Source organism: Tauraco erythrolophus, chromosome 22, assembly GCF_009769465.1.
Source record: "Tauraco erythrolophus isolate bTauEry1 chromosome 22, bTauEry1.pri, whole genome shotgun sequence".
Taxonomy (NCBI): Eukaryota; Metazoa; Chordata; class Aves; order Musophagiformes; family Musophagidae; genus Tauraco; species Tauraco erythrolophus.
Window position 1 is genome coordinate 3,092,184 of NC_141486.1, and position 12,983 is coordinate 3,105,166.

Genomic DNA, 12,983 nt, shown 5'->3' on the forward strand with positions numbered 1-12,983 from the left:
CTGCCCAAATCTTTCCCTATGATCCTTTGGTCTGGAGAGTGGGCTTGGCTGGTGCTCTGATGTCGCTAGCTGAACCACCAGACAGATCCATGACTGCAGTTCCCCTTCTTCTAATGCATTACGGAAGCCTTCAAACACCAAGCTCACCTGACTGTGACTGTTGTCACCATATCTGCCCATCAGATTGACTCGGTGACAATTCTTGTACCAGAATGCACCCTTGTATGACAAAGCACAGTTGGTGATGGCAGAATCATTGTCCTTGTCAAAGGTGGAGAAGGACCTTCCGTTATGGTACGTCATGGAGTCACCTGGATGGGGGAGACAAAAGAAAGAGCAAAGTCAGCAGTTTGCCTGGTTTAGATCACATGAGAATGTTCTGCAGAAAATGTTTGTACTGTGCCGTGCACTGTCTGTAAAGTCTGACTGTGTATCCAAGTTTTTAAAAATTCACTTGTTTTACTACAGAAGGAAGTACATGATTTTTGTTGTTGGAGGCAAGGCTAAATATTTTTCCAAGCAGTCCATAATCTCAACTTTTTAAGTGTTTTTTTCATGCAGCTCAATTTTTGCACTTCTTGCTGAAAACTGGATTATGGCCCTGTACAGAAGGCACTGTGGACAAAACAAGTCCAAAGGGACGTCCACAAGGAGTGAGTCAAGACCAAAAGTCACGCTTAGCTGGTCCATGCAGTGAAGCTACTCATCTTCATTAGCTGGAAACACAGACAGAGAGCACCTCTCCTGTGAAGACAAGCTGAGAGAGTTGGGGGTGTTCAGCCTGGAGAAGAGAAGGCTCCGGGGTGATCTTATTGCAGCCTTCCGGTACTTTAAGTACAGGAAAGGCCTACAGGAAAGCTGGAGAGGGACTTTTTACAAGGGTATGTAGTGACAGGACAAGGGGCAATGGCTTTACACTGAAAGAGGGTAAATTTAGATTGCATATAAGGAAGAAATTTTTCACTCTGAGGGTGGTGAGGCACTGGACCAGGTTGCCCAGAGAAGTTGTAGACGCTCCATCCCTGGAAGTGTTCCAGGCCAGGTTGGATGAGGCTTTGGGCAATCTGGTGTAGTGGAAGGTGTCCCTGCCCATGGCAGGGAGGTTGGAAATAGATGGTCTTGAAGGTCCCTTCCAACCCAAACCATTCTATGATTCCATGTCTGCCTGCCATTGACTTCCCACTCCCAGGGTCTCAGTGCCCATTTACAGATAGGTGCAATAGAGGCAGCCTTCAGTGTATGCCTGAAGCAGAGCTCACATTCCTGCCTCAGAATCTGTGTTGCTCCATCTGTTGGTCTTAGACATGAAGGCTTAGGATGAGAAAGTAGTAGGATTGAATTCTACTAGCTGTAGCAGCTACTACTGCTCTGCATTAGCGTGTTTGCCTTAAATAGACATAAAGTCTACTACTGCTGCATATCTTTTGTCTGTATCCCTATCAGCTGTGCACGAAGTTCATGTGATGGTCACAGGGCAGAGTCCATAGACACACATCTCTGTCATCTGTTTTATGTACCGTGCAGCATGAGAAGTGTCGCTTTTTAAGACATCCTGTGAAGCTGGATTTATCTCCTTATCTTCTGAAGCCCTGAAGAGGACTCAATAAGGGCTGCAGGGTTTGCCCCAGTATGATTAGAAAAGGCAGATGATTTGTTGAGTAAAATGACAAATCGTGTTATAGCAGGACTCTGCCACATATTCCGCTGACAAGAGATGAGGCTGTGCCAAGCTATGATTAGCTGTATGAAGGACAGTCAAGCATTTGCCAGAGGAGATATGTGGCTGTTTAATACACTTGTTAATGTTCTGTCATAATCATGCCATGAAACCTAGCACCTAAATGACTGGAGGATTTAGAACAGAAACATAAAATATATTGGTATGTTCATATTTTCCAACACTTGACATACAAGATGTACCTGCTGTGATGATGATCTGCAGCATTCACACAGCGGTACTTCGAGCCAACTGGGAGGAAATTGCAAATCAGAAGAACAAGAGAAATTTCGTCTCACCCGCGGTGCCACTGTACCCGTCCACTCTTAGGCGGTATCTGCTCTTGGCATCTCCAACGCTGAACCTGTCGTAGACGGCATACGCTGTCTCCCCCTTGTCCCGCAGATCCACGCGCAGCTCGTACTGGCCCTGAGAAGTGATTTTGTGGAGGTTCTCCAGACCTGTGGAAATACCAAACCATCCAGTCATCTCCCCATATTTATTTGTCTACCATGACATTATCCCAAACAGGAGGTTATACTGGCCTGTAGGGATACACCCGAGCATAAACACTGGTGAGGAAAGTGAGATGTTTCAGGTGTTGTGCGCACAAACATAATGTTAGCACAAAACCAGGTAAAACCAGGCTGATTGGGAGACCTCTTCTCTTCAAATCACAGTAGCAGGTGGCCCTCGGGGAAAAGTAATCAAAGTTGTGCTGTGCCATCATCATTGTGTTTCATTTACAACCGAATCAAATGTAGCACAACCTTTTAAAATCTGGGGTTTACTTCTATTTTCCCCACTTTGTTTTTGTTGCTGAGGGTGTCCTAGGAGTGCAGGAAGGAGAAGGTTTGCAGTTGCTTCTCAGGTTACCTCCTGACTTCTTACAGAGCAGCAGTGAGCACTGGTTTGGTACATTTGATGATTCAAGCAGCAAGACATCTCTGAACTGCAACTGGAGGGACTGGTTTGGACCTGGCAATTCCCATCTCCCTCGCAGCATGCCGTCCCTAGCTTCCTTCACACAGATTATGTTCCTGTTTACAAATACTCCTGACAACTAAGTGGAGGCTTCAAAGTTGCTCCTAGTCTTTTGGGCTTTGTGCTTTCTTTTTTTAAAAAAAAGGCAAATTCTTGCCACTTACCTATCCAGAATTCATCCGTAGGATCTCCGAAACCAGCCACATAAGTCTTCCAGTTCTTGTAGAAATCTTCCTTTCCGTTTTGACGCCTCAGGAACACCTGCAAACACCACATGCAAGAGGCGTTATCAGCAGACTGCCTTTGACAGAGGGCACTACCAATGTGGCTTTCACAAATGCAGAGGTTGGCATTGCTGCTCCCCCGCCCTTACCACCCAAAGCAACAATCTCACCACAACTACTGAATTGTACCAACTTTGTGGGATGCTCCTGGCTTTTTTTAAGTCTCTAGTTTATCTACGGGATTCCCAGGCTCTTCTGAGTGATGTGGCCTTTTCGTTTCTGCTCTCTGCTTTTTAAACAGCCCCTTGCAGTTCTGTATTTCTCAGCCAAGACTTTCTACATCCTCTAATCTCATAGCCATGCATTTCTCCAGCCCTTTCTTGCTTTCTGTGCCCTAGGTCCCTCTGACGGGTTCAGATTTGAGGACATCGGTGCAGACAGCTTGCACTTTTATGGCCATTTAATTGTTGTCTGGGTGGGATGTGTCCCTTGTATAATGGCCTGGGAAGCCCAGCCAGCCACCACGCCATGTGGCTGTTGAACAAATGCTTTCTCTGTCCTGTGCTTTAACCTCCTTCACTGTCTCTCTCATTCAAGTGAGTCAGTCTGCCCTCCTCTGACCTCATTAGTTGTTTAGAAGGTATGTATCTGATGTAAGCTGGTCATTTCAGCACCCCCTATAACCAGTGGAGAGAGATCGGTGCTTTTCCTATGTGCTGAAACCAACTCATGTGACCCATCCTTTGGAGACTCCTCTCTCTCCTCTAACTACAGAAAGAGCTGGTGACCTTATTCTAGGCACTCATGTGTCCTACCTGAGATAAAATTCCCCAAATTTATAAGACGAGTCAGCCCTACTCTGATAATAGAGCACTATGAGGGATGCCATAGATGAGCAGGGATGAGATCTGCTACCCCTGCTCTTAGCACAGGCAGCTGCGTGCGAGCGCGGCGCAGACCCTCTCCCCCTTACTCACAATCCATCCGCCCCCATCCTCGCCCATGTCGCAGAAGACTTGCAGAGGCTGAGCCTTGTCCCCATTCAGGTAAACTGTGTAGAGCCCAGAGGTGGTTTCTCCATTCAGGAGAGCCTGGGAGCAGTCTTTAGGGTAAGGATAGAGAAGACCAGCTGCACACACACACAAAAAAAGGAGAAAGCAGTTCTTGAGAAACCAGCAATTACATGGAACTTGTTGAATACAAACAACTCATAAAAATCTGTTATGGGTCGATGGCACAGCCAGGTAAAGAGCCCAGGAGCAGGCTTATAGTTGCTATCTCCCACATGAATCTTTTTAGATTCACAGTAAACAGAAGATGATGTAAATTTTTCTTGTGAATATGCTTTTACACCTACGCCTACGCTTTTGGAAGTGCCGTGAACGCCAGATAACTACTCCTTGCTATGATGGAAGTGCATTCTCCAGCTAAATAAGCATGAGCTGTGTTTACAGTAACTTTTGGGTAAAACCAAATCTACCAATCTCTGATTATGTGACAGAGGAGGGGGAAATACAGAGATGTGTGTTGTACATCCCTGCCTGTGCTTCAGCTACAGAGAATGTTCATCAGCTTTGGGATTTGGAGAAAAGCAGCTGTCTGCAGGGGGCTACTTCAGTGTTTCCCTCCCAATAAAAGTTTCCCTCTCACTAAGTAGCACACAAATACATGTTTAGAGTTAAGGCCAGGCTTAAGCATCCGCCTGAACGAGGCTGGCACTGTGTTCATATGGGTGAGAACACCCCATTTAGTCCCTGTTTATGGCCAATTTGCCAAATATCACTTAAATACATCCAGATTTAATTCTTCTCCTGTTTCGGGTTGTGGGTTGTCGCCAGCTGGTGGAGTTCATCCTGCTCTACACAAGGAGTGACTGTGAGCAGACTCGAGGCTGTGTGACTTTTATTAGCCCTTCTGTAAGCCCTTCAGCTGAAGTTGGTACAAACGGCAGAAGGGAGAAGGGAAATGGCTGGAGGTCCTGCTGGGTCTGAAAGGCTGGAAACTGTGAAAAGTGAGACAAATGGCAGACAAGGTTTCACAGTTAATACTGAACAACTTTTTTTCTAATGTCAGCAGTGATGTGACCTTCAGAGAACCCAATCTATTCTTGAATCCAGCTCACTGGAAAGCTGTCCTGTTAGAGACGGAACAGACACGTCATGTGGATTTGCGAAAACCGATCTCGGAAAGAGGAGAAAAAAATCTGCCTGCCCAGAAATTCATCTCCTTGGACCACTGAACTGATTTGTGTGTGTGTGGTTTGCTCCATTTAAACTTAAAATGCTGATCTGTTTTAACAGCTTGTTCTGCACCAATACAGAGGTAAATCAGGGTGTCAGTTTGGATATCAGAGAGTAAGGTTCTTTTTAATATTTTTCATGGGAAAGACAGGATGTTTCATCAGAGAGAGGACTATAGGGGTGACGTGGATGGATATAAAGTAAAGAATTTCATCCTGCCCGCCTAGGGAAAGCAGATGATACTACAGCTCAGGAGAACAGAGACTTTTGCACCAATAGTACAAATGAAGTGCATACTGACAATTGGATTAAAAATCTTCTATGATGTCTGTGGCTGCTTATTGCAGAGCTCAGCTCTGCCCTGAGAACAGGAACTGGTATGTTAATTGAGCTGTGCATGTGCTCTGAAGTCCTTACTTGTGGTGAAAATAGTCTGGATTGTTTTGCTCCTCAGGGATCCGTTCAGCGCCTGAAGTTTCACCGTGTACTGGGTAGATGGGCTCAGCTCTGTCAGGCTGTAGGAAGTTGTCTCGGGGTTCAGGATGACTTCCTATGGGGAGGAGAAGTTATACAGGGAAATCTCAGTGAGAAAATCACAATGACTGGAACTGTTAGATATTTCAGTTTGTCGCATTATATTTTGTGGCAATTACTTATAATATTTTTAACCATCTAGATTATTTAATACAAAACTTCTATTCCGTTGAGATTTTTATAAAGCTAACTTTCTTTAGAAGTTCGAGAAAGGTTGCCTGGAACTGAATGTTTACCATCATAATGTATAAGATGTATGGTTTAAAAGCAAGTCAGCATAAACGTTTACATGCTTTGAACGTACACATTGTATAGAAGTCTCTGTGAAACTCATAAAAATTTGAGAAGGATCATCCCTTAGGACAAGGAAATATCATACTCTAGTCTTCAAAAGCTGTTTTTCTGTAACTTTAAAAGACTGACCTTCAGTATGCTTAGGGAATTTTTCTTCTTGAAAATCAGAACCCTTTCTGATGTACCAGGCTGGGTATCCAAAATTAGCTGTCATTTTTGCTGGGACTCACCTCGTTCCTATTTAAGCATCTAGTGTAATTTAGTTATGTAGGAACATACTAAAATCACTGGAGAACAAGAGATGCTTTCAAAGGCAATTCATCCTGCCTTAGACACCTCGCACGGGGACAGATTCTCCTGAGTTTAGAAAGGGGAATGCCATTCTTTGGGATGTGTGAGTTTTTTCCATGATACAGGTTCAGAATGAGAGAAAATGGTTGCTTGTGCTTTTATCCGTATTGTGCAAAGATGACTGTCAAAATTCAGGCTGCAATTGAGCTTCTGTTTCAGCACATAATATAGGAAAGTACTTGAAGCAGGTTTTAATGCATTTTTGTTCAAGCTAGCACTGAAACAGGAACTTAGTATTTTACCATGTTTAACTTAAGGCACATGATTCTGTTCCATTTTTGGACACTTCAGAGCATTTCTACTGCCTGGTTTTGAGGCACAGCCCTTCTGGTTTGGTTACAAGTGTTATACCTTGACTCTGCCATCAATGGACTCGTAGATCAGGAGATAACCAGTGACAGGAGCACGTGGAGGCCTCCAGGATAGCACAGCTGTTTCTGACTGAACCTCAGTAGCACTCAAATCTCTTGGAGCATCCAGTCCTGAAGGAGACAACAGATCAATTACAATCACATCTATATGGAATTTAGTACACAGGCTATCTTATGGGCAGTGTATTAAAACAGGTCAGGGAAGCAAACCTTTTCTCCCCAGAAATTAATAAAAAATAGAAATTAAAAAATATGTCAACCTAAATCTGGCGATTAAAAAGTAATTTTCTCCTTGGAATTTTTAAAATAAAGGTATTCATTTCATCTGTTGGCTTGTCTCAGGCACTTTAGTTTATAAGCAGTTGCATTGAAATGCCTTTTGAAACAAGACAACAGATCAGTATTTAAATATTCCCAGGAAGAGAAACTTTGGGTTTAATGATGTCTCTTTTGACGAGGAAAACTTTCATACTTGGTCTGGCTACATCTTCCCTTCTCGACAGTAGTTATAACACTGAATTTGTATGGCTCAGCTCTTGGCTGTCTAATTAATGTCCTGGGACAAGTCAAGTAACAGTCAGGAAAAAGGGAAACATCCATGGTTTCATTGATGCTCATGGAAAGCCACAAGTATTAAACCAACTGGATACCTTCAGCATTGATATTCAAACATCGGCCCTCAAAGTAGAGCTCCTGCTCCTGCTTTATGTGAGAAGCTGTAGAACTGGTGACAAAAACCTGCCTTCTGGATCAGCCACACTAGCCTTGCACCAGAGAAAATTTGGTGCAAATATTATCACAGTTCAGGTTTCTAACAAAAAAAAAAGCACAATGTGCGGACTGATTTTATGATATTAAAGAGATATAAGCCAGGTGGGACTAGAAGAGATGGCACCTCTCCCCACAGTGAGGTGGGACAGAGCACCTGTAGTAAACTGGGTGGAGAGAGTCTCACTCTTCTGTGTGTCCTTCAGCGCATGGATACTCAGCGTGTACTCGGTTGCAGGTCGAAGGCCCTTCAGGTCATACTCCACAGTGTTTCCTGATACCATCTGAGTAACTTCTGGTTCTAAGAAGAAAACACAGAACAGGTCCTGGCATTATTCAACTCCATGCTCCACTCAGTGATTTAGGGTTTTTTTAATAGCTGGGAGCAAGCCAAAAATAGTAAAAGCTCAGAGTCCACCTCTCTGCTTACACCTGTGCTGAATCTGAAATAGCACCAGACTCCTTTATCTAAAAGTACCAGCACTCTCTAGTGTTCACATGAATTATAACACAATGTTTTCTTTTCAAAAGTACCAGTACCTCTGTTCATGTCTCAATAGGGAATGCTTAACCAAAGTGATCACTTTTAAAATGCTTCCAGTGAGGAATCTCCTTCAAATAACAGACCCCTGCCATCCTCCTGGAGTCACACTGCTGCACCCATTTCTGAGCACCTCTCAAGAGCTGTAACGCTGTCATCTCCCATCACTAGCTCTTCTTACCAGCCTCAGAAGCATAGGAGACCACGTAATTATCCACAGCAGCAATTGCTGGCTGCCAGGTTGCCAGAGCCTCAGAGTCGGTGATGTTCACCACTGCCAGGCCTGACGGGCTGTCCAGAGCTGAAAGAGAATAACAGATTGAAGGAATGTGACAAACATTCTCAGCTCTGTGCAATACTCTGTTGTAAATATATGATACAAAACGCTCCAACACTGCTGCTTGGTGCAGCTTTTACGATCCCCTTTGGAATAGCAGAGCTCTGCAGAAAAGACGTCAGTGTCTATAAAGAGACATCAAATGCCTCCACTGGAAAGGGAGGTCAATGCATGAAAAGATTAAACGCTGGGAACAGACATAACTATGTTCTCAGATCAGTCTTGATATCATCAATCTTAACAGCTCTGTCAGAGCTGACATATTTCTCTCAACACCCTCAAATCTGGACTGCTTTTTGGAGCAAAATCAGGAGACAGAGCTGGGAAAGTAACTAATGTAACAGCAACTGATAGCCAGCATGACCTTCTATCAGCTTGCCCTGCATATTTAAAAATAAACCAATCAAACAGCCAGTCAACCATCCAAAATCCTCACATGTCCTGCCTTGGCTCCCCACAGGACTCTATTCTGCACATAGTTTTATGCTCTCCCTGAATTGGGATAGACAGCTGCCTCCAGTACATCTGGAATGCACAATAAATTTCATGTTACTATCCAATACTTATAACCTTCTTCCTTGCCTCAGTTCTCGGAACACTTGTTATCCCCCGAAAAAAGAATGAATGAGTGAGACTGCAGAGTGGGGTCAGCAGGAGCATAGTGGACCCTCATTTTCTGCAGGGATATTTAAAGCTGTATTGAAGAAAAACCAGGAGAGAGAATGTTTTTATGCTTAGAACACAGTCTGGAACCTGGGAGATGTGAAGTTTGAGTCCACAACAGAAACTGGTCTGAACTGCTCAGCTGAGCTGGCCCTTTGCTCCTCGTTTGTAAAATGATATTAATTAAACTTCTGCATTTTTGTGATGTATTAGGACTGTAAATACATGAGTTGTCTCTGTCTCACTGTAAGTTGGTTCAGCACTTAGCAAATGGGAGCCTGCTCAAACTTACAAGATCTATACTCATCTGAAATACAAAGATGCAAAGAAAGAGTCAGCAAAAAACTTCCTACAGTTTGTGCAGACAGCCTAACTGGGACCTCAGTGGGTCTTCAGCTCCAGTTTCTGAGTCACTCCTACAGAACAGACAACGCATTTGAAAACCTGCTATTTCCTTTTTATATATTACCTGTTTTCAGAGTGCCAGAGATGGGTTCACTTTCTTCAAAGCCTTTCACAGAGATGATACTAACGTTGTAGTCTACACCTGGGACTAACTTCACCAACTTGGTCCTTGTCTTGCTTCCATCGACTGTAACAACGTTTGGAGTACCTAGGATGAAGCCAAATGCCAAGGAATTGATGACAAAATGCTCCAGTAGACACTTGAAGGATGTTGTTTCAAGTTAAAGACATTATGATCAACATGGACATACTTGTACAGGGGAAGGTGAATTTTCATCAGTTAGCTACAATCACCAATGTCAAAGGGCAGCCTCAGGGAAAAAGTATTGCTGCCATGACACCTAAATCTAAGATATTTGTTTGTATTCATTCCTGGTGGTATGCCAACAGTAAGAAAAAATTAACATTTTTGTTCAGAAGAATATAATTTTACAAAGGAGATGTAAGGTGAAAACACAGCTCTCTCTACATGGAAGTTCATACGCTTGCGAGGACAGGACTTGCATTTAGATCTGCTTTGTTTCTGGCAAGGGCTGCAAGTTTCTCCTTTACCCATCTGATTTCAGACAGAGATCTAATATACATTATTTTGAGAGGTGCTGCATGTGTGGGTGAGGACTTAGGAAACATGTTTGTTTCAAATTCTGAGTTTATTCCAGGAAAGCACTTGGACAAGTGCCTAAGTTTATAATTGTGGGTTGTTCCTTTTTTTCTGTGAGATCACTACACGTGTAAAGCTGCGTATGTGCTTACGTACCATGTTGCCTAAAGGCCTATAGCTTTACTTGTCTTAGCCAATAGCACGACTTTTATGGTCCTGTCATCTGTAGTGCTTGCTCTTTAGCTAGTTGCTTTCGGAGATGTCCCTAAGTTATGCTAAAAATGCGTTTAAGTATAGGACATTTTTTAAGCTGAGCACTAAAGCAGAGATATAATGGGTGAAATGAAACAACATTAGGGAGTACTAAGAAAAATCACTGCCCTGGAAAACTATTACAACCATGGATTACGATCATTATTTCCAAGGGCCGTCTTTCCAAATCTGCTTAGCTAATAAAGTGCCTACAAAACAATGAGACAGTTTGGAAATAGATCCTTACTTAGGAGGCTCAGTGGGAACAGAGACTTTTGTGAGTGTGGCCTTGTTACAGGTGCAACCATTCCAGCACGTAGTTCTGAGCCCCCTTACAAGTCTTGTCCATGGGATGTGGGAAAATATGTTCAGACAGAGGCTGCGTACTGAGACCACGTATGCACAGCCCCATTCCTGCTCAGCAGCTCAGCTCCATCTCATCTGGGAGATGAACTGAGAGATGGATATCAGCACAACAAACCCTTTTTGCTCTCCCTTTTACCATCTTCCTTCCTGCCTCTTCCTTGCACTTTACTCACCTCCCGTGACAGGGACATATGAGATCCGGTAGCTCTCCACACGGGTGCGAGGGGGTGTCCAGCTGACTGTAGCAGAGTTTTCCGTGATGTCAGAGAAAGAAATTCCCTTGGGAGATCCAACAACTGTCAGTGGAGAATAGAGAACAAGCACACCACATAGAAAGAAAAGGTAAATAATTTGTTTATCACTCCTTAGTGCTGGAACACTCATTTGTCTTATCCCTCTACCTCAGGAGCTGACGATATCGATATTCTGCCCTAAACAACACTAATGCAGGGAGTACCAAACAGTTAATGGTTTTCTTACATACTGACAGAAATAATCTATTTGGTCTAAATTTTCCTATTTCATTAATGTTACTGTAGTGCAGAGCTTAAAACCACCCCAGACATATATCTATATATCATGTACACAGAACTAACAGAGATTTCAGTGTTACAAAAAAGTATGGAGGAACACTTACAGGAATGCCATTCTATTACCCAGGAGTCATTGTATTTTTAATTTTTTCTACTCTAGTTTCTCTTGGACATTTTTTGGACTTTCCATTGAGTCTCAGAGCCCTATCTGTGACATATAGCAATGGCAGCCCTTAGCAGCCGAGAGATCTCTCCTCCTGAGCATGAAGTTTCTACTATAGGATGCCTAGAAAAGATCTGGACTCAGTTGCATGAGTTCATCAAGGGTCCATCCTCTCAAGCACTGACTGCCTGTAACTTCTATTGGCTTCAAACTAGAAGCAATAATATTTTCCTCTTTGAATCTCTGAGACAATGATTTTCCTTAGGTACGTTCAAGCACATTCATCCAGAGGACATCCAAGTACAACCACCAAGAGGAAGGCACTTGTGGTTCCACTACAGCTCTCTGTCATACAACCCAACCTTTCCCTGTGTACACCTGGGCACTACATTTGCCCATATAAATTAAATCAGTAAGCTGGGCAAACAAAGCCCAAGTTTTGCCAAAATAACCCAATCTTAAGAGGCAAACCAATACATATCTGAATTGTTCCAGTTTAAGGCTTAATTAAGCTACTGCACAGCAGGTATGGAAAGGCCTTCTGCAAGGACATGGCAAAGAGACCTGCCACTTCAAAGTTTACATTCAGCATCTCACTTCCAATTTGCTTTTTTGCCTGTAACCAAAACAACCCTGACACTGTTAAAAAAATAAACAGCCCACACAGAGTAGGCTATTAGCACAAAGAGGAGACATACCAAACATCAGTCATGTTAAGAGCAGTGAAGATAGGCTGAGGGCAGGGGAAGGGGGGCAAGAGGAGAAAAAAAGTGACTGTGCTTGAAATAGCTTGGAAAGAACGCGTCTGCGGGAAAGAAGTCAGAGGGCTGTTTGTTCCATGTGTCCCCAAAGCTCCAGCAGCAATGCACTAAATCAACTGAAAGGCAAGGAAAGAATAACAACTGAGCTCTCAAGAGAAATGTAAATTATTTCTCTGGAGCTCACTAGACATGTTGCATTTGTGGGGTTTGCTCTCATGGAAAAGCCAAAGAAAGAAAAGAATTAAAGATAACGAAGAAAGCAAGATGGAGTTAGTAAAACTACATGGCACATGGAGTTGGTGTTTTGGTACAGTCCGAAGGAAACAGAAGAGCATAAGAAAACCTGGGAAAGAGAGAGAAGAGAAAATCACATTGATTTTGTTTCACATTGCAGGTGCCCTTAGTGAACTGGTGAAGTGCTACTGATGACTCTGGAGGCCAAATAGATGGGTCAACACTCAGTTTTCATACACATGGGGAATTCCAGTCTTTCCCAGAAAATAAGGTACTTAATCCATCCCACTTGAACTCTGCTGTGCACACTTCCAAGGGCTTCATACTTGTTTGCTGAACCAGGTGAACTGCACAACAAATAGTATTAAGAAGAGCCTTGACTATGTGAGGTTCCACATCCCCAACTACCCCAACTGCAGCTACTTTCCTGGGAGCAAACCTGGCAAAGAAAGTATAACGGACCATCAGAGCCAGCATCAGACCTGGAATAAGTCCTAGAGATGTAAGACAGTGGTACATTTGAGCACAGGGAAATTAAAAAGGAGCAAATGAAACGATCTTCTTGGGCTACCTGAAAGCCAAAA

The 12,983-nt window shown here is 43.3% G+C and overlaps 1 protein-coding gene across 6 annotated transcripts in view; it reads right to left on the reverse strand.

Moving 5' to 3' along the window:
* The window catches only part of TNC (tenascin C), a 48,439-nt gene that overhangs the window by 457 nt on the left and 34,999 nt on the right, over positions 1–12,983 (reverse strand). For all 6 annotated transcript variants that reach the window (XM_086625371.1, XM_086625369.1, XM_086625373.1 and 3 more), the window contains 10 exons: positions 10,882–11,004; positions 9,494–9,637; positions 8,206–8,325; positions 7,641–7,784; positions 6,696–6,826; positions 5,583–5,715; positions 3,903–4,054; positions 2,866–2,962; positions 2,017–2,178; positions 148–311 (listed from right to left, as the gene is read on the reverse strand). In XM_086625371.1, coding sequence (XP_086481497.1) covers positions 148–311; positions 2,017–2,178; positions 2,866–2,962; positions 3,903–4,054; positions 5,583–5,715; positions 6,696–6,826; positions 7,641–7,784; positions 8,206–8,325; positions 9,494–9,637; positions 10,882–11,004 — 1,370 coding nt within the window. The remainder of the gene's footprint in view (positions 1–147; positions 312–2,016; positions 2,179–2,865; positions 2,963–3,902; positions 4,055–5,582; positions 5,716–6,695; positions 6,827–7,640; positions 7,785–8,205; positions 8,326–9,493; positions 9,638–10,881; positions 11,005–12,983) is intronic.